Source organism: Haematobia irritans, chromosome 2 (genome assembly GCF_050003625.1).
Source record: "Haematobia irritans isolate KBUSLIRL chromosome 2, ASM5000362v1, whole genome shotgun sequence".
NCBI lineage: Eukaryota > Metazoa > Arthropoda > Insecta > Diptera > Muscidae > Haematobia > Haematobia irritans.
Window position 1 is genome coordinate 165,561,808 of NC_134398.1, and position 22,636 is coordinate 165,584,443.

Consider the following 22,636-nt stretch of genomic DNA (forward strand, 5'->3'; position numbering starts at 1 on the left):
GGCCCCGGTAGACAAATATGGGGACTGGTGACGGTTATATCTGAAAGTGGTCCGATATGGCCGATTTATAATATTATCAATAACAACTAATTGTGTCAAATTTCAATCCGATGACTTATTTCGGTCGGAAATTATCATTATTTCAACAGACGGACGGATTGATATTGCTAGCTCGATTCAGAATTTAACCACCACATAGAGCATACATACATACTTTATGAGGTCCGCGATCAATATTTCGATGTGTTAGTTATAAACAGAATGACAAAGTTAGTAGATGATGGAGGATATGTAAATTGGCACACTATGACAAAGAGATGGCTCAAAATTCTAAAAAGTATGGATCTTAGTTGTACAACAGTACAACACTCCTTTGGACCCATTCATTCTATCCATTCATGAGAGCTCCGACAAAGGCAATTTGCACCTGCATCGTGGTAACTAATCATAGGTGTATGGCTACGAAATTAGACATTTTCCCTAAAACTAAAGATGATAGAATAGAGCTTTGTTATCAGTGAAGAAATAACAGAAATATCAAAACATTTCTAGTATTTTGGGAATTGGAAAGAAACGGTAGCCTACACTCAAAAAAAAAGTTAACCCTATATGTCACTAAAGTCGATTTAATTCTATTTTAGTTCATGGAATTATTACGTTTCAAGAAAGTTTCCCTGAATTTAATAACTTTTTGCTTACGTTAATTAAATTAACTAAAACAAAATTAAAATTTTTAAATTTTACCAATAATGCGCCCATGTTGAACTTCATATGGCACTAAAGACATTTTTGCAATTTTCAACGCCAATTTTTCCTTTAAACTACAACATTTTCTTTAATAAGAAAAAAATAATAATTTTGGCAATAAGTTTTCTTGAATTTGTCTAAAATTATTTACTTATTCTTTAATAAGAAAAAAATAATTTTGCCAATAAATTTTCTTGAATTTGTCTAAAATTATTTACTTATTTTTGTGAAATCGGCGCTACATCTACGTTTGTAAAAATTTTCTAAAATTAATGTATTTTTTTTAAATTAACTAATATTTTCTTTCCTAGTGGATTCACTGTTTTTTCAGTGTAATGTATTATATCTGAGGGAAATAACTTTGAAGAGCACAAGCACTAGCTATTGATGAAATACCATTTGGAAAAAATTAAAATAATTGCTATTTTTTATTAGATCTCGAAATATCAAATCTTAGTGTCTGCACCCTACGTAATAAAATTAAAAAAAAAAAAAAAAACAAACAAAAACAAGTATATACGGCCGTAAGTTCGGCCAGGCCGAAGCTTATGTACCCTCCACCATGGATTGCGTAGAAACTTCTACTGAAGACTGTCATCCACAATCGATTTACTTGGGTTGCGGTAACTTTTGCCGATGACAAGGTATCTTAAAACTTCCTAATACCGTAATATATACCACGTAGTCCATACGTGGTATATATTAAACTTAAAATGGCCGATTAAATACGTATATAATTAAGTTTGACAAAATTTTAGAAATAACATTTTGACAAAATTTTCTATAGAAATAAAATTTTTACTAAATTTTCTAAATATTTAAAATTTTGACAACATTCTCTATAGAATTAAAATTTTGACAACATTTTCTACAGAAATAAAATTTTGCCAAAATTTTCTATAGAAATAAAATTTGACAAAATTTTCTATAGGAATAAAATTTCGACAAATTTTGCTAGATTATTTTTGCTCGAGTGGCAAGCATGATTAAGAACCGATATGGACCAATTTTTGTGTGATTGGGGATCGGCTATATAAAACTATAGACCGATATGGACCAATTTTGGCATGGTTATTAGCGGCCTTATATTAACACCACGTTGCAAATTTCAACCGGATCGGATGAATTTTGCTCGTCCAAGTGGCTCCGGAGTTCAAATCTGGGGATAGGTTTATATAGGGGCTATATATAATTATGGACTGATATGGACCAATTTTTGAATGGTTCTTAGAGACTATATACTAATATCAAGTACCAAATTTCAGCCGGATCGGATGAAATTTGCTTCTCTTAGAGGATCCGTAAACCAAATCTGGGAATCGGTTTATATGGGGGCTATATATAATTATGGACCGATATGGACCAATTTTTGCATGGTAGTTAAATATTATATACTAACACCATGTACCAAATTTCAGCCGGATCGGATGAAATTTGCTTCTCTTAGAACAATCGTAAGCCAAATTTGGGGGTCCGTTTATGTGGGGGCTATACGTAAAAGTGGATCGATATGGACCAATTTTTGCATGGTTTTTAGAGACCATATACTTTATGGGGTCTTAGAGCAATATTTCGATGTGTTACAAACGGAATGACAAAGTTAATATACCCCCATCCTATGGTGGAGGGTATAAAAAATAAAATTTAAATTTATTGCGAAATCTACATAAAACGAAGGATTTTTATACATGACCTCAAAAAACTTCTCGTGAAAATTAAGTCCATCTCTAGAAGAGCACTTTTGGATATTCGTTTAAAGTAAGGACTTAACATAGGAAGAACTTCCAAGATTTTTTGCTGGGTAACTATAAGCTGTATTTTTTTGTAGCTATAAAAAGGTATTTCTTTCACCATTGAAATAGAATTAGAAATGATATACACTGATTGACGTGAAGGGGTTCGATTTGTTTCTTTGAACCTACTCATCCTACTTTTAGTTATAATTGAACACTTATTACAATAACCCTACGGGAAATTAGTGCAAATTGCCATTACAGGACTGGTACTAGTGGTCCAGTTTATCAACATTTTTAATTGTGATATAATTTATTGATTTTTTTTACTCATTAGATTTTAAAAACTTTTTGAATCCACACATTTACTACAATACAATTATCAGAATTATTTATTGTTCAACATATTTCTTTTTGGTGCGATACGAATGGAAACAGGGTCCTAAAAGTTTGTCCCATACTGTTTCATGAGCAGCTATCTATGGGGTAGTCCTACTAAGTTGTTCCAGTACGTGTCCTTTGGGATGAGTTCAAGTCGTGTCCTAATGTGTAAATTTTCCCAGCCAATGACAAACCCATGTTAAAGTGACCGGTCCATTTCATACGCTTGGACCAGAACTGTGACTGGTCCATACACACCAGGGACTAACCCTGTATCGATCCTGGGATTGATCCTTTTCCCGTAGGGAAATGATTACTTTATGACATACAACACTAGCTTAATTTTTTTTATATTAATATCCCAGCAAAAAAAATTGGAAGTTCTTCCAAAGACACAACTTTAAAAGCACTTCCAAAAGATGTACTCCACAAGATATTCTTTACTTTAACTTCACAGGAAGTTCTCTTAATTCAATTATTTATAACTCGCTTTATTCTTATTTTTATTTCAAAAAAGTTAAAAACAGAGTAAGCATTAATAAAATGGTACAAATTATTGAAATTTTGTCGAAAAAAATTCTAAATCCATTCAAGAAATAATGCAAATTTTTCAAAATATTTTGTTCAAACGTTTCAGACAAGCGTTAGAATGCATTAAAAATCATAACAACTTATAAAAAAAATTATTTGGCAAAATATGACATTTTTTAATCATAACAAATTATAAAAAAAATATTTGGCAAAATATGACACCATTTTTTAATTCACACCCAAAACACTGAATTCGAAACACAGAGTAAAAAGTGATGTAAATTCAACGGCGGGTGGACATCCGTCCTATGACAAGCCCATTTTAAATTCATCGCTTCTGCGCCAATTTTGCACTACTTCCTAATAAAAAAAAACATTTTCACTACTCTTTTGTTGACGCTTTTTTTGCTGGGATATGATACTATTAAATAAATATTAGTGGATTGAAATTACGTGGCAACATTTAGCTCTTCTATTATTTATATATTTTTATATATTTTATGTTAAATTTAATATTATATATTTTGTTACAAGGAATTCCATTGTCAATACCATTATATGTATCGACCATAAGCTGCAAAGGTCATATGCAAATTTTCTTTCAATATAGTTTTTTGGTTTATATTTTGTTTTAGAATGCCGAATTTGTTTTATTTATTTATTTTTTTTTTTTTTTTTGGTTTTCAATTTGCCATACCAAGTTTTTCTCCAAAATATTTTATATACACAATTTTTATAATTTAAAAATTTATATTAGAAAATACAAATGCTTGAGATATCGTTGCATCGTATAATTTCAAACTTACTATAAACTGCTCCTCAAATGAAATTATATATAATATAAATGTTAATATACATTAAACGGAAATATTTGTCATTTTATACCTCATATACATTATAAAGCTAGGTAAGAAAAAAAATGTTATTTAAAATTGTAAATATAAAAATTATATGATCTACTCTTTCGCTTCAATGAATTGTCGTGCTTGGAAAACACGTTTTCTAGAAAAGAAAAGAAACATATGAGCGCATGCTTTTTTCGTTTTTTTTTTTTTTTTTAAGTTTTGCTGCAACATCAATGAAAGCGGAATTTGCTTAAGTTAAGCTTTGCTTGCAATGACCCATATGTATGTATGTATGTATGCATTATACATACACAATAGAGATGAGTGAGGACATGTACACATTTATGTATATGACTGACTCCATATGTATGTGTATACGGGGCGCATAAACGTAGCTATGTGATTCATATGCACATTTATATAGGTTTGTGTGTGTATGAGTGCATGTGAATATGAAACGGAAACTCAAATACAAACATTGCAGCTATGATAGGCGGCAAGAGAATTTAATGAGATTGTAAAGCGTCCTTAGCAATGTCGTTTTTGCTTTGTCTCTCTGACTGTTTTGTAATAGAAAAAAAATATAACGACAAAATATGCATACGAATAAGAATGCTGGCTGCTATGGTCTATTTGTATGTCTTTTTGAGTGAGTATAAGTGTATATGTGTGCGTGCGTACGTGGGAGCACCCTATGGCAATGAACAACAACAATAATAGTGAACAAACAAAGTGAGAAATAGAGAAGGGGAAGACAATCACCCACAAACGTTTGAATAAACGAACGCACACAGAAACACTTAAAATGTTATTTTCACAGACAGCTCGTTTTTTATACCCTCCATCATAGGATGGGGGTATATTAACTTTGTCATTCCGTTTGTAACACATCGAAATATTGCTCTAAGACCCCATAAAGTATATATATTCTGGGTCGTGGTGAAATTCTGAGTCGATCTAAGCATGTCCGTCCGTCCGTCCGTCCGTCCGTCCGTCCGTCCGTCCGTCCGTCCGTCCGTCTGTTGAAATCACGCTAACTTCCGAACGAAACAAGCTATCGACTTGAAACTTGGCACAAGTAGTTGTTATCGATGTAGGTCGGATGGTATTGAAAATGGGCCATATCGGTCCACTTTTACGTATAGCCCCCATATAAAGGGACCCTCAGATTTGGCTTGTGGAACCTCTAACAGAAGCATATTTCATCCGATCCGGCTGAAATTTGGTATATGGTGTTGATATATGGTCTCTAACAACCATGCAAAAATTGGTCCACATCGGTCCATAATTATATATAGCCCCCATATAAACCGATCCCCAGATTTGGCTTGTGGAGCCTCTAAGAGAAGCATATTTCATCCGATCCGGCTGCAATTTGGTACATGGTGTTGGTAGATGGTCTCTAACAATCATGCAAAAATTGGTCCACATCGGTCCATAATTATATATAGCCCCCATATAAACCGATCCCCAGATTTGGCTTGTGGAGCCTCTAAGAGAAGCATATTTCATCCGATCCGGCTGAAATTTGGTACATGGTGTTGGTAGATGGTCTCTAACAATCATGCAAAAATTGGTCCACATCGGTCCATAATTATATATAGCACCCATATAAACCGATCCCCAGATTTGGGTTGTGGAGCCTCAAAGAGAAGCATATTTCATCCGATCCGGCTGAAATTTGGTACATGGTGTTGGTAGATGGTCTCTAACAATCATGCAAAAATTGGTGCACATCGGTCCATAATTATATATAGCCCCCATATAAACCGATCCCCAGATTTGGCTTGCGGAGCCTCAAAGAGAAGCATATTTCATCCGATCCGGCTGAAATTTGGTACATGGTGTTGGTAGATGGTCTCTAATAAGCATGCAAAAATTGGTCCACATCGGTCCAGAATTATATATGGACCCCATATAAACCGATCTCCAGATTTGGCTTGCGAAGCCCCAAAGAGAAGCAAATTGCATCCGATCCGGCTGAAATTTGGTACTTGGTATTGTTATATGGTCTCTAATAACTATGCAAAAATTGGTCCACATCGGTTCATAATTATATATAGCCCCCATATAAACCGATCCCCAGATTTGGCTTGCGAAGTCTCCAAGAGAAGCAAATTTCATCCAATCCGGTTGTAATTTTGAACATGGTGTTAGTATATGATCTTTAACAACCGTGCCAGAATTGGTCCATATCGGTCCATAATTATATATAGCCCCCATATAAAACGTTCTCCAGATTTGACCTCCGGAGCCTCTTGGAGGAGCAAAATTCATCCGATCCGGTTCAAATTAGGAACGTGGTGTTAGTATATGGTCGCTAACAACCATACAACAATTGGTCCAATCACTCAAAAATTGGTCCATATCGGTTCATAACCATGGTTGCCACTAGAGCCAAAATTAATCTACCAAAATTTTATTTATATAGAAAATTTTGTCAAAATTTTATTTCTATAGAAAATTTTGTCAAAATTTTATTTCTAGAGAAAATTTTGTTAAAATTTTATTCGGTTCACAATAAAATTTTCATCATTGTCAAAATTTTATTTCTATAAAAATTTTGTTCAAATTTTATTCGGTTCATAATCATGGTTGCCACTCGAGCCAAAAATAATCTACCAAGATTTTATTTCTATAGAATATTTTGTCAAAAGTCTATTTCTATAGAAAATTTTGTTACAATTTTATTTCTGTAGAAATTTTTATCAAAATTTTCTTTCTATAGAAAATTTTGTCAAAATTTTTATTTCTATAGAAAATTTTGTTAAAATTTTATTTCTGTAGAAAATTTTGTCAAAATTTTATGTCTACTTTGTCAAACTGAATTATATACGTATTGGATCGATCTTTTTTGATTTAATATATACCACGTATGGACTTACATACAATTTAGAAGATGGTGTTAGGAGGTTTTAAGATACCTTGCCATCGGCAAGCGTTATCGCAACTTAAGTAATTCGATTGTGGATGGCAGTGTTTAGAAAAAGTTTCTACGCAATCCATGATGGAGGGTACATAAGCTTCGGCCTGGCCGAACTTACGGCCGTATATACTTGTTCTTTCCTGTTTTAGTTTTTTTTTTCATTTTTTTTAACTCCAAGCCACTGTCGTGTCTTTGTTTTCTTCCTATTTTGTCATGTGTTTTTTATGTTTTGAATTTTTTCCCCATTTTGTTTTCTGCAGTGAATGGATATAAACAAATGCTTAAAACGTTTACGTTTTTATGCACAATTTAAATTACAAAAACAAAATAACGGAACCAAAGAAATCAACGAATTAAAAGAGTAACGCACACACACAGACAACGTTTACACGTGAATTCATAGATGAGCGCTTAGTTATGTATGTCAATGGTGTGAAGGCATGTGGATGTGAGAAAGAGCTTCGGCTGTGAGAGTGAGAGAAGTTTTGAATTTCTTTATGGAAAGATATTGTGATTGTATTAAACGAACTTGACAAAAATTATAGAAAAATGAAAATTACATTTAAATTAATAAGTAAAAATAATAAAAATCATAAGAATTTACAACATAGATTTTTTCTGTCTTCTTCGTAGTCTGCTAAATAGAAAACCCGAGGGTGTGTGAAGAGAACTATTCATAAATGTGTAAACATAATTATAGCGGTGGGCGATAGCCAATCACTTGAGCATGTTCAATTAGTTTATTCGAATTTGCAATTCAAAGTCTTTAGAAACTTTAGTCTTCTCAATCAATAACCTAAGGGGTTTGAACATAACTATAGCGGCGAACATTTATTTACGCTTTTTTATGGGAAGCATTAAGTACGCGACGTAATATAAAGGGTGATACGGTAAAAATTTGGTCAATATAAACTTGACGTATTTCTTTCAATTTTGCATTTAAAAAACCTGAACACCCCTCATTTTGAAGGTGTGTGTGTAGAATGTTGCTCCTATTTTGATTTTGGAATTCACTGTTCAGTTGTCAAAATGCCTTCCAAGCAAGAAGAGCAGCGTATTAAAATTTTGCTCGCGCATCGCGAAAATCCGAGCTACTCGCACGCAAAGCTGGCAAAATCGCTAAAAGTTGCCAAATCAACCGTTACAAATGTAATTAAAGTGTTTGGGGAACGTTTGTCGACAGCCAGGAAGTCTGGATCAGGGGGAAAACGGAAGCCGCTGGGACGACAAAGAGAGTTGCCGGTAGTTTCAAGTGAAACCCTAACCTCTCTCTCCGAGATGCCGCAAATAAGCTGGGTGTATCGTCTACAACCGTGCATCGAGCCAAAAAACGAGCCGGACTATCGACTTACAAGAAGGTAGTGACTCCAAATCGCGATGATAAACAAAATACGACGGCCAAAGCGCGATCCCGGAGGCTGTACACGATGATGCTGACGTAGTTTGACTGCGTGGCAATGGACGACGAAACCTACGTCAAAGCCGACTACAAGCAGCTTGCGGGACAGGTGTTTTATACGGCAAAAGGAAGGGGAAAGGTAGCAGATATTTTCAAGCACATAAAACTGTCAAAGTTCGCAAAGAAATATCTGGTTTGGCAAGCCATCTGTACCTGTGGCTTGAAAAGCAGCATTTTCATAGCTTCCGGGACTGTCAACCAAGAAATTTACGTGAAAGAGTGTTTGAATAAACGTCTGCTGTCTTTCCTGAAGAAACACGGTTGTTCCGTACTGTTTTGGCCGGATTTGGCATCTTGCCATTACGGTAAAAAGGCCATGGAGTGGTATGCCGCCAACAACGTGCAGGTGGTTCCCAAGGACAAGAACCCTCTCAACACGCCAGAGCTCCGCCCAATTGAGAAATACTGGGCTATTGTCAAGCGGAACCTAAAGAAGACCAAAAAAACTGCTAAGGACGAGCAGCAGTTCAAGGCAAACAAGGTGGCTGTACAAAATCTGATGGCAGGTGTCAAGCGTGAGGCCCGGCAATTCGGATTTGGAAAATCGAAAGCCTAACTGAATATTTTTCCTGAATTTTATACTAATTGAACTTGAAAAAGAAATTTAATTTGATTTTTTAAATAAACGATTTCACCGATTTACACGAGTTTTCCCTTGACCAAATTTTGACCGTAGTTTCAAATAAGTTTTCTTTATATTTTGCCCATTTTTGTTGTCTTAAGGTGTATTTTACTAAAAGCCTCCTTATAAAATGAAGTCCGCCTAAAGGCGGGCTTGGGCATTAGGGGGTTATGTTCGTATTATTAAACTGAAATTTTAATTTATTCACGGTTACTTCTCTTTATTTATTCAAGATGAAGAAAACAAACATGACGAATTGTTGTTGTCCCATTCAAATTATAATAAAATTTGACAAAATATAAAGATTAATTTTTTGGATTTTGCAATTGAACTCGAACTTAATACCTGCCTTAGAAATGAAAACGAAGATATTACAAGGCATTAGGCCATCGCAATTGATTTCCAATAAAATTCATATAATTTAAAATTAAAATTTGGTATAAATTTTTTTGCCAAATATACAAGCCCGAGTCCTCTAAGTATTTTCCACGCAAAGTTTTCGTTTATATAAAATAAAACTGAAGAATATATTCAATTTTTATAGTTTTTTCATTTGCCTATACCCAACAAGATTGCCGAAGAGGTAAAGTGGGGTACAATAAATTGGTAATTGTTTCTGTACTTTGTTGAAAATTTGGCTTCTCAGTAATCCAAATTTAAGCTTTCCTATTATAGTAAATTTCTAGACCTAAATAACAGCAATATTTCATATATTTACGAGCAATAAGGTCGTAAATATATTCAGAAAAGACAGATATTTTTTTTTTTTGGTTTTAATACGGGAAAAAATATTTTTGATTTCAATCACGAAATTATTTGATCCTATTTATTATGAATTAAAGCTTCCTCAAACACGGTATTAATAGTATAAATCGCCAATACAAATTAAAAAATTAATTGTTTTAATTAAAAATGTATTTGATAGATTAATATTAAAAATTTTAAAAATTGATATTTATTTTGGTGGAAAAATTAATGAAATAATTTAATTTTTTAATTATTTTTTTTTTGTAAAGGGTTATATGTTATAAAAGATATTTTGAAAAAAAAAATCCTATACAAACTTTATTATGATGGTCCCTATAGCTAATTTACCAAAATGATCCTAGAGCCTTTAATATATAAAACCAGGAGCCTCATCTGTCTGTTCGTCCATTAGCTATCTATTTTAGGGCCCTTATACACAGAAAAGGAAAAATAGATATGTTTGTACGAATTTATTTCGGCACAAGCCGGCTATCATATAAAACCCTTTTTCGGAAGGTTCAAGTGTGGTTCACTTTTGGGTTTAGTGAACTGCCTGAATTTATTCTGATAATTGGTTGATAAGTTTGCTGCAAGTAGAGGATGCTGATGAGGAATGTGGTAATTCCGAAACAGCTGTACATCAAACCATCTTGCAGTCCATAGGGCTTTGCCCAAATAAATTTGACAAACATTCTTTTCCTCTGTTGGTTAAGCTACACTTGTAGTTTAGTCAATGCATGGTTTTAGGCTGAAATCAAAAACTACAACAATGATTAAAGAAAAAAAAAAAAAATAACAAAACAAAACAAATGAGAAAAGATTATTATCAAAAAATTACATTAATAATTTAATTTGATTTTAAATAAATTTCAATAAAAAATTAAATTAATTCAACTAATTTATCACAAAAAAAATGTCCGTCCATTGGCCATCTATTTCAAGACCATTATACACGGAAAAGATTATTATCAAAAAAATAAACTAATATTTTAATTTAATCTTAAATAAATTTCAATAAAAAAGTTAAATTAATTCGACTAATTAATAACAAAAAAAATTGTACATTTTTCTATCTATTATTTTTTGATTTGTAAATTGATTTTAGCATTTTTGTGATACAATTCAGATTTCAATTAAAATTTAAATGGATCAATTAATTTCGTGATAGAAGTCTAAAAACACATTTTTTGTGTATAATAGACATATTTTAGAATTCGTAATTCTATGTAAAAAAAGAAAGTTTTAATATCTGAATAAATTTATTTAAGCACATAATTGTAGTTTTATTAATTACCCCCAAAATTTCTTCAAAAATATAGCGCAAATATACGAACTGAAATTATTTCAAATGTATATGTCTGTGATTTGTTTTGTTTTTAATTTTCTTTTAACAGAAATGAAATTATATGACAAAAGAATATAGAGAGATAGTTATAGAAACAAATGAAATTAGTTAATGAACTCAAATTGAAATTGTGTTGAAAAACGTAAGCGCCAGAGGTTCACGAAATCCAGGGTTGCATTACACAACAACATACACAACGAACAAAAAAAAACTGAATCAAATACAATTTGAACTGAGAAGGAGAAGGATTTTTTGTATACTAAGAGGGAGAAAACAATTTTAAACAATATATTTTGTTTACACCAATTTGTAAGTTAGAACGTCACATAAATGTTTAATAAGACCGATTATATTGTTTTTGTCAAAGGCGAATTATCATATATATTTATCGCGAAAGGGAATTTCATTGTAATACAATATGTTTCAGGGAAAACAGGTTAGTTTTTGTGTGTATATAGATTTTCACAAGAATTATGTGTTGCTAATTTTTGTACAAATTTACAACTTTTTTTTTCCTACATTTATTAAAAAATAATGTTATTTATATTCGTACTGAAGCCTTTTTAACCCTTATACTACGTTGGGGTCATTGGATGACCCATGTCGTATTTTTCATCACCGCATTTCTTACTGTTCGAATATAATTAGAAATGTCTATCACTCAGTCCATTAATTGGTGACATGTGCTGAATTCATGGTGAGTAGTAAGAACTTTTAATTATAATCCAACAGTAAAAAATTCGGTGATGAAAAATACGATCTAATACCCAACGTAGTATAAGGGTTAAAAATATCTCGAATATACAATATTTACGAAATACTCTCAGAGAAGGAAATAGGATCCTTTTCAACATCTTTCATGAGCATTATGTTTTGCATGGAGACCCTGTAATATGTTTGCCGCAATCATGTTATTTTCTTGGAAATAATATATCTGTTTTTGACGAGTATATATTTGGCAAGAGAACAATATATTTGGGACAATTATATTCCATGTTTTCCGTTAAAAGTAAAATTATGGTCTTGAAACATGTTTGAGGTGATCATATTCCTTCATGTAGTATTGCATATTGGGCCACTTCATCTTGGCTATATTACAAAAATATTTCAGCAAGAAAATTATGCAATTATTTATATTTCTAATAATTATTTACAATATTACAATATATTATCAAGAAATAAAATTTTCGCTATCGAATCTGAATCTGATATAATCCACCTATAATTTTATAAGACATATGCATGGACAGACAATCGATAGATTAGCCCATTTCTGATACATAAATGAGTAGAAAAAAAAAATATTTCGCTGATTTTCGATTTCAACAAGTCGACTTTAATTTTGATTTTTTTTAAATGTCTAATAGATTGATCACAATAAATTGATAGACTTCAAAATTTTCGAGTCAACTGTTAACGAAACAGAATCAAAACGACGACATTGAGTTGAAAGGGGAATTCAAATTCCATGATACAAATGTCACACTTCTCCTGCTAAAACTCATATATGGTTATTTTAGACATATTAAATGTTGTGGTAAACTTGGTTTGTATTGACCGGATATGGCTTCTGATCCATCTTAAACATCAAAAAGATGGAGACATTTTCAAATATTTAGTCCCATCATGAAAAATGCCTCAAAAAAAAATGAGATTTTAATTTTCATACGAAATTTATACTTTTTCATTAAGGAAAAGTTAGAAAAGTGTAAAGTCAAAATCAAAATTTTTGATACCAACTCAAATTCTTCAAATTTATTGAGAGATATATAATTTAAATCTGAACTGGCTGATGGCCTGGGACGCAACACAATGCTAAGAAAATATACGGGAAATATTTAAAGTGAAGCGATTTTTTAAGGATATTGGCTGGATCTCGCCACGATAGGTGGTCAAGTGTGGCTGTTGGGATAGTATTTGGCCAAATCGAGTGACATTTACACAAGTCGGAGCCATATATAAACTTAACTGTTCTGTGGAAACTATACCATTATAGCGTGTATAAAAAACACCCCCAAAATTTTATATTGCATTGGACCATACTTTATATGAAAAGCTCCCCAGAGCACCCAAAAATTAAATATTTTTTAATTTCTTGGAGGCCATTGGTTAAATAAGAAAATGAATGGCTCTAAAACATTTTTAACATATTTAATTAAGAAAAAGCACTAAAAAAATTTAAGGGTAACAGCATAATTTTTGGAAATATTGCATTAGACATTTCTTTTTATGAAAAGCTCCCCAGGACCTCAAAAATAAAATATTTCCCAATGCGCAATTTACTCGGAGGCTATTGTAGAAATAGGAATTCCAGAAAGGCTCAACAAATTTCCTCACAAAAGAGGGACTTTTTCGTTTTTAAAAATCACCCCAACAAAATTTGGGGGTTAAACCCTTTTGTTGGGATTATTGCATTGGAACATACTTTATATGAAAAGCTCTCCAGAATTCTCAAAATCCAATGCACAATTTACTCGGAGACTATTGTTGAATTGATAATTCCAGAAAAGGGAAAGGCTCAGAAAATTTTCTTACAAAAAAGAGAGATTTTTTTACCCACACAAATTTGGGAGTTAAAACATTTTTTTGGGGATTATGGCATAGGGTCATCCTTAACGACTCCATGAGAAACGTCCCAACTAAAGAATGCTCCAAACACATCCAGAGAAGGAATATGATCACCTTAAATATGTTTCAAGAGCACCGTATTAATTTTTCACAAGGACCATGTAGCATTTTTGTAGCAAAAATATACATTTCTCGTCAAATATAACATGCTTTCCGAAATCAGATGCATAATTTCCGAGAAAAGAACATGGTTTCGACAAACATGTTAACAGGTTGGCTGATAAGTCCCCGGTCTGACACTCGCTAGGATTAAATGCGTCTGTAAGTCAATTAGTTTGTGATTTTGATAAAATACTAATTTCTGAAGGGAAAAAATACGATGGAAGCAAAAACTTGGCTTGATAATGAGTTTCCGGACTCTGCCCCAGGGAAATCAACAATAATTGATTGGTATGCAAAATTCAAGCGTGGTGAAATGAGCACGGAGGACGGTGAACGCAGCGGACGTCCGAAAGAGGTGGTTACCGACGAAGACATCAAAAAATCCACAAAATGATTTTGAATGACCGTAAAATGAAGTTGATCGAGATAGCAGAGGTCGTAAAGATATTAAAGGAACGTGTTGGTCATATTATTCATCAATATTTGGATATGTGGAAGCTCTGTGCAAAATGGGTGCCGCGCGAGCTCACATTTGACCAAAAACAACAACGTGTTGATGATTCTGAGCAGTGTTTGCAGCTGTTAACTCGTAATACACCCGAGTTTTTCCGTCGATATGTGACAATGGATGAAACATGGCTCCATCACTACACTCCTGAGTCCAATCGACAGTCGGCTGAGTGGACAGCGACCGGTGAACCGTCTCCGAAGTGTGGAAAGACTCAAAAGTTCGCTGGCAAAGTAATGACCTCTGTTTTTTGGGATGCGCATGGAATAATTTTTGTCGATTATCTTGAGAAGGGAAAAACCATCAAAAGTGACTATTATATGGCGTTATTGGAGCGTTTGAAGGTCGAAATCGCGACAAAACCGGCCCATATGAAGAAGAAAAAAGTGTTGTTCCACCAAGACAACGCACAGTGCCACAAGTCATTGAGAACGATGGCAAAAATTCATGAATTGGGCTTCGAATTGCTTCCCCACCCACCGTATTCTCCAGATCTGGCCCCCAGCGACTTTTGCTTGTTCTCAGACCTAAAAAAGATGTTCGCAGGGAAAAAATTTGGCTGCAATGAAGAGGCGATCACCGAAACTGAGGCCTATTTTGAGGCAAAACCGAAGGAGTACTACCAAAATGGTATCAAAACATTGGAAGGTCGTTATAATCGTTGTATCGCTCTTGAAGGGAACTATGTTGAATAATAAAAAATAATTTTGACAAAAAATGTGTTTTTCTTTGTTAGACGGGGGACTTATCAGCCACCCTGTTACATGTTTTCCGTGAAAAAACAGAGTATTCCTTCTCTGCGTGCACAAAAAATGCAGAAGCCAATAAGATTTTTTAAAAACCAAACTAGAAATTTTTCGTTATGAAAAACACCCCAATAAAATAGGGGTTTATATTACCCAGAACCCCAAAAATATAATATTTCCCAATGCACAATTTACTCAGAGGCTATTGTGGAAGTAAGAATTCCAGAAAAGAGAAGTACTCACATAATTTTCATACAAAAGAGGAAGTTTTTCGTCAACAAAATTTGGGGGTTGAAGCATTTTTTGTTGGATTATTGCATTGGGCCATACTTCATATGAAAAATTCCCGAGAATTTCGAAAGTGGAAATTTTCCCTATGTAATTGAAGTCAAATATTCAATGATAGGTTTATTTTTTTTACATCTATTACATATTTGGGACAAAGAAAGTAATAAAATAGATACTGTATCATCTTTTTTCATAAAGATTATATATTATACCATTGTTATAATATATAAAAAACTGTGGAAAATTTCATTACATTGAGAGAATATTTCATTGGTACTTTTTTTAATTCTTTGAAAATACTTAGGAAAATTTTTCATATTTTTTGGAATAATCCCCATTTAAGAAAGTTTTATATTGTTGGGTCAGTTTTCATGGGACTCCCGGAACAATGAATTTTTTGTTATATTCAAACAAACTGTATGAAGAATTCAAGTAAAATTAAATCCAAATATTTCAAAATGGTTTGGATAAAAACGATATCTTGTGTCGAAAAAACAATAAAGAATTCTTTAAAATCTCAAAACACTCTTTCATAAAAAAAACATTTAACATAAAAAATGCTCATAGTTGTGTTTCTCCCTTTTATTCGCTAAAAAAGAGCACAGGTGGCTTGTTTCGGTAAACGTTTAGTAGGTCAACACACAATTACGGCCTTCATAGAAAACAAAAAGCGAAAAAAAAAACACGAGAAAAACGAAAACTAAGGGGCCTACAACAACTAATGGCAATTTAGGTTTAAGACCAGTGTCGACGATTTAAATGAACCAAGGATAGATGCTTCTGCTACTATTGGTCGAGGCCATGGCATATGCAAAGAAGGTAAACATCATTTACCAGTTCTTTTGATTCAGGGCAGTTTTCTCTTCTTCAGTCTATTTTGTGTTCTCTGTGTTGGTTTAATTAAATCCTTTTAGATAAGAGGTGATACAGGATACAATTTGGTTTGGAAATAAAAAAAGGAGTTTCAAAAAGTAGAGGTGGTAGAGATGGAGAAGAAGGCATGCTTCCACAGTCGACCATGCAGCAATTGAATAACCACAAATGCTTTTGATTAAAAAGTCTGAGAACAAAATAAGGATATAACCAGGATATTCATTTAATTTGTAATTGTTTGGTTTAGTTCAATATTAGTTTTTATTGGAGAAATTTCGGTCACGAGTATAGTCTCAGGTATGTGTGCTGTGTTCATCGTTTTTGTTTTGGGGAAAACCGGATTAGAGGAAGTATAGAGTGGTGTCTTGCACAAATCAAATAAAGTTTGAAATTTCAATAGAAATTGTTTATATTTTATATAAAAAAAAAAAAATAGATAAAGAAGTGAATGTAAATTTTCCTATTGTTCGTATTTAAAAAATACCAGCCTCTAAATATGCTACATTTTTTTATTATTTAGAAATTTAATTAGAATTTTACTATAGTTTGTAAGACATTAGTGACATTTTTAATTTTACAATATTTGCATACCGTTAGGGTTCTAAGATAAAAAGATGTGTGAAGTAATAAAAATTATTTTTTCTTATTTATTATTACTTTGAAATAATTGAAAATGACACTAGTCTACGTAAAAATTGTGTTTGCCATTACTTCAAATATAGCCGCCTGAAAGTATACTACAGTTTTTGTTATTAAGAAGTTTAAAATTATCAATTTTATCTAAAACCTTTTGATTTTTTACTTCATTATAACCGAAAAACTTTTAGGCTTTTAAGATAACGAGTCCTAAAGAACAAATATTTTTAATTTGTTTATATTCAACATTACTTTGTATAAAGTCAATATATTCTTTGTATAAACTGAAACGTCTATATTCCTTCGAAAAAACTTTGTTTATTTTGATTTAAAATATACTCGCCTGAATGTATACTTTAACTTTGTGTTATTTTGAATAAAATTATGATTTTTTTGTAAGACATTTTAAGTGCTGTTAGAGTAAACATTTCCCTATAACTCAGCATAAAAATATACTTGCCTGAAAGTACGCTACATCTATTGCTACATCTATTTATTATTTTTTATAGAATATTTTGTATTTTGTAAACCATAAATCGATATTTTAAATTTTCTAAGTCTATAATAGTTGCATACTTTTAGGAGTTTAAAGTAAATAAGTGTATTAAGTAAAAAAAAAAACAAGTATATACGGCCGTAAGTTCGGCCAGGCCGAATCTTATGTACCCTCCACCATGGATTGCGTAGAAACTTCTACGAAAGACTGTCATCGACAATCGAATTACTTGGGTTGCGGTATCTTAAAACTTCTTAACATCGTTTTCTAAATTGTGAGTTAGTCCATACGTGGTATGTATTAGACAATACGTAGAGAGCCAGAATTGAAATATAGGGGTCGCTTATATGGGGGCTATATACAATTATGAACTTGATATGGACCAATTTTTTTGTGATTGGGGATCGATTTATCTGATGGCTATATATAACTATAGACCGATATGGACCTAGTTAGGCATGGTTGTTAACGGCCATATACTAGCACAATGTACCAAATTTCAACTGACTCGTATGAAATTTGCTCCTCCAAGAGGCTCCCAAAACCAAATCTCGGGATCGGTTTATATGGGGGCTATATACGATTATGGACTGATATGGCCCACTTTTCGCATAGTTGTTAAGTATCATATACTACCACCACGTGCCAAATTTCAACCAGATCGGATGACTTTTGCTTCTCCAAACGGCACCGGAGGTCAAATCTGGGGATCGGTTTATATGGGGTCTATATATAATTATGGACTGATATGAACCAATTCTTGCATTGTTGTTGGATACCATATACTAACTTCAGGTACCAAATTTCAACCGAATCGGATGAATTTTGGTCTTCCAAGAGGCTCCGGAGGTCAAATCTGGTGATCGGCTTATATGGGGGCTATATATAATTATGGGCCGATGTGGACCAATTTTTTCATGGTCATTAGAGACCATATATTATATACCATGTACCAAATTTCAGCCGGATCGGAAGAAATTTGCTTTCTTAGAGGATTCGCAAGCCAAATTTGGGGGTCCGTTTATATGGGGGCTATACGTAAAAGTGGACCGATATGGCCCATTTGCAATACCATCCGACCTACATCAATAACAACTACTTGTGCAAAGTTTCAAGTCGATAGCTTGTTTCGTTCGGATGTTAGCGTGATTTCAACAGACGGACGGACGGACGGACATGCTCAGATCGACTCAGAATTTCACCACGACCCAGAATATATATTCTTTACGGGGTCTTAGAGCAATATTTCGATGTGTTACAAACGGAGTGACAAAATGAATATACCCCCATCCTATGGTGGTGGGTATAAAAATTAATTTTCAAGTTTTCTTTATTCATTATTACTTTATAAAGGGTGATTCTTTTGAGGTTAGGATTTTCATGCATTAGTATTTGACAGATCACGTGGGATTTCAGACATGGTGTCAAAGAGAAAGATGCTCAGTATGCTTTGACATTTCATCATGAATAGACTTACTAACGAGCAACGCTTGCAAATCATTGAATTTTATTACCAAAATCAGTGTTCGGTTCGAAATGTGTTTATCGACCAATTTTGTTCAGCGATGAGGCTCATTTCTGGTTGAATGGCTACGTAAATAAGCAAAATTGCCGCATTTGGAGTGAAGAGCAACCAGAAGCCGTTCAAGAACTGCCCATGCATCCCGAAAAATGCACTGTTTGGTGAGGTTTGTACGCTGGTGGAATCATTGGACCGTATTTTTTCAAAGATGCTGTTGGACGCAACGTTACGGTGAATGGCGATCGCTATCGTTCGATGCTAACAAACTTTTTGTTGCCAAAAATGGAAGAACTGAACTTGGTTGACATGTGGTTTCAACAAGATGGCGCTACATGCCACACAGCTCGCGATTCTATGGCCATTTTGAGGGAAAACTTCGGAGAACAATTCATCTCAAGAAATGGACCGGTAAGTTGGCCACCAAGATCATGCGATTTGACGCCTTTAGACTATTTTTTGTGGGGCTACGTCAAGTCTAAAGTCTACAGAAATAAGCCAGCAACTATTCCAGCTTTGGAAGACAACATTTCCGAAGAAATTCGGGCTATTCCGGCCGAAATGCTCGAAAAAGTTGCCCAAAATTGGACTTTCCGAATGGACCACCTAAGACGCAGCCGCGGTCAACATTTAAATGAAATTATCTTCAAAAAGTAAATGTCATGGACCAATCTAACGTTTCAAATAAAGAACCGATGAGATTTTGCAAATTTTATGCGTTTTTTTTTTTAAAAAAGTTATCAAGCTCTTAACAAATCACACTTTATAAACTGATTATTTTTTCAGAAATGATTAAGAATGGCTTTCCCACGTAGAAAGTATGCTACAGTTTTCATTATTTAGAAATTTAATATTTCTTTAGAATTTATAAATGTGTTAATTTTTGATTTTTTTACAACATAACCACATACATTTATAGATGTTTTTTTTTAAAGAAATTTACAAAACCGACTACAACCTGTATATTTTTTTCTCTTTCTCTGATTTAATATACCCGCCTGAATCTATACTATACAAAATTTTATTATTTAAATCAAACTGGCAAGTTGTGTTGAAATATATTATAGTGTCTATACCACCTAGCATTTTGCTCTGATTTAAAATATAGCTGTCTGAAAGTATTCTACAGTTTTTATTATTACGAGGTATAAGGAAGAGTATTTTTTTCTTAAATTCAATATTACTTACAATTGAGAATACCCGCGCTTATTGTTTACTCGATTTAAAATATAAACGCCTTGGTATATACTACACTACTCTCTATTATTTACAATAAAATGATGATTTTCTTTGAATTTATAAAGGCTGTATGCCATCTAAATGTACCTGTCGCTTTGAATCAGGCTATACCCGCGCTTATTATTTAGAAATTTAAAATTTCTTTTTAATTTGTGTATGTTTTGTGAAGAATGGTCGTTGCGCTTTTACAGCGGTTTTCTTAATAATAACATATTACCTTTAAGAGGTGTCAGTAAACAAAAATCTTTTATGTTTTTCAACATAAATATGTTTTCAATTTTTAACATCACCATATAAAAACTGACGATTTCTTTGAAATAAAAGGCTACATTCCGAAGAATTTTTTCTTTTGCTCTGACTAAAAAATATACCCGCCTGAATGTGTGCTACATAAAAGTTATTAAAAATTACTTGGAAAAATCTGAACAATCATTGAGTTGAAACAAACAAAATGCATTTCTATTATTCTAAGAAATGACTATTTTGTTTTGCTATGATAACAGAAGGTTTTCCAGAATTTATAATGCAATACGAATTTATATTGGGAAAAAGAGCTATAAATTTTTTGTTATGTATTTTTTTTTGTAATCTAAGCTAAAATCAATATTTTTTAAATCTACATTTTTTTGTAGTTAATTTTTTTTTCTTAGATTTCTTACCAGCATCATCTGGCATAAGTTGAAATACATGATCGGGCGGTTGTGTTGCAGCCTTGACATTACGTGCCGGGGGAGCTTCTGCTGAATTTGAATTTTCGTAATTTAGCGAAATTTCAAATTACAACGGTTTCGTTTCATCAAAGAAATTTTGTGTTTTATTTTGGTACGTTTACGTTTTATTTCATTTATCACATTTTCACATTTTTTTGTTTGTTTTAGCGATATAGATTTTGGTTTGCGATAAACGATTGCAATGTGATTTTGATATGAGAGCGCAGATATATAGAGAGAGATTTATTTGATTTGATTCGGTTTGAGTTGAGTTTGATGGTCGACAACGAAACGGTGGTTGGTGGTGGTTTACGGTTTCAAACAAATGTAAAGTTTGATGAAAGAAACAAGAAAGAAAAGTAAAGATATCGAAAAAATACAAGAGAAGAAAAAACATATTGATTTAGTTAATGGGGGTTAAAAGCCAATTCCATTAAATTTTGTTTGTATTTTTGTTATAGTTTTTTTTTAATTTTTTTGTTTAATTTTCTTTCTATTTCTATTTAAGATATGCTTTAGTGGAGCTGGTGAATACTATTAAAATATAGAAACGGTATTTTTTTAAGTTTTAATAAAAAAAAATAATTAATTGAATTCATAGTGTAAATTCATGAAATAAATGGAAATAAATTTAACTCAACTTCAAATTAAAATTAAAAAATTAACATTAAAATTAAAAAAAAAAAACTACAATTAAAATAGACATTATTGTAAAATTCAAATTTAAAATTTACAAATATCCATTAACATTAAAGTTAAAATAAAACTAAAATTAAAATCTGAATTAAAATAAAATTTTACTTTAAATTAGAATTAAATATTTTAATTAAATTGTAATTTTAATCTTAATTTCATTTTTTCTTTTAATTTTAAATTTTATTTTAGTTTTAGTTTCATTTTTAAAATTTAATTTTGATATTAATATATGTACTTGATATTAATATTAATATCAAAATTAAATTTTAAAAATGAAATTAAAACTAAAATAAAATTTAAAATTAAAACAAATGTAATTAAGATTAAAATTGCAATTTAATTAAAGTTTTAAATAAAATTAAAATTACAACTAAAATTAGAATTAAAATTAGAATTTAAATTAAAACTAAAATTTAAACTTAAAATTACAATTAAAATTAAGTTAAAACTTAAATTAAAAAAAATAAATTAAGATTACAATTGAAATTTAATTAAAGTTTTAAATAAAATTAAATAAATTATAGTTATTATAATTAAAATTAAAATTTAAATTACAAATATAATTTAGATATAAATTAAATTTAAAAAATAAAATTAATAGAAAATTCAATTCAATTACAATTTAAATTTAAAGCTAAAAGTTAAATTAAACTTAAACTTAAAATTAAAGTTAAAAGAAATAAAAATAAAATTTAGTGTAAAATTAAATTAAAAAAAAAAAATCAGATTATAATTGAAATTTAATTAATGTTTTAAATAAAATTAAAATAACAACTATAATCAAAATTTAAATTTAAATAAAATCAAAATTAACTAAAATTAAATTAAATAAAAACTTTAATTTAAATTTAAAATTAAA

At 31.7% G+C, this 22,636-nt stretch overlaps 1 protein-coding gene across 4 annotated transcripts in view; it reads right to left on the reverse strand.

The window, feature by feature from the left end:
• Positions 1-22,636, reverse strand: part of tutl (immunoglobulin superfamily member turtle) — a 478,391-nt gene that overhangs the window by 103,375 nt on the left and 352,380 nt on the right. For 2 of the 4 annotated variants that reach the window (XM_075296785.1, XM_075296787.1), the window contains exon 9: positions 21,031-21,108. The exons of the other annotated variants lie outside the window; for them this stretch is intronic. In XM_075296785.1, the coding sequence (XP_075152900.1) occupies positions 21,031-21,108 (78 nt within the window). The remainder of the gene's footprint in view (positions 1-21,030; positions 21,109-22,636) is intronic. 4 annotated transcript variants of the gene reach the window in all.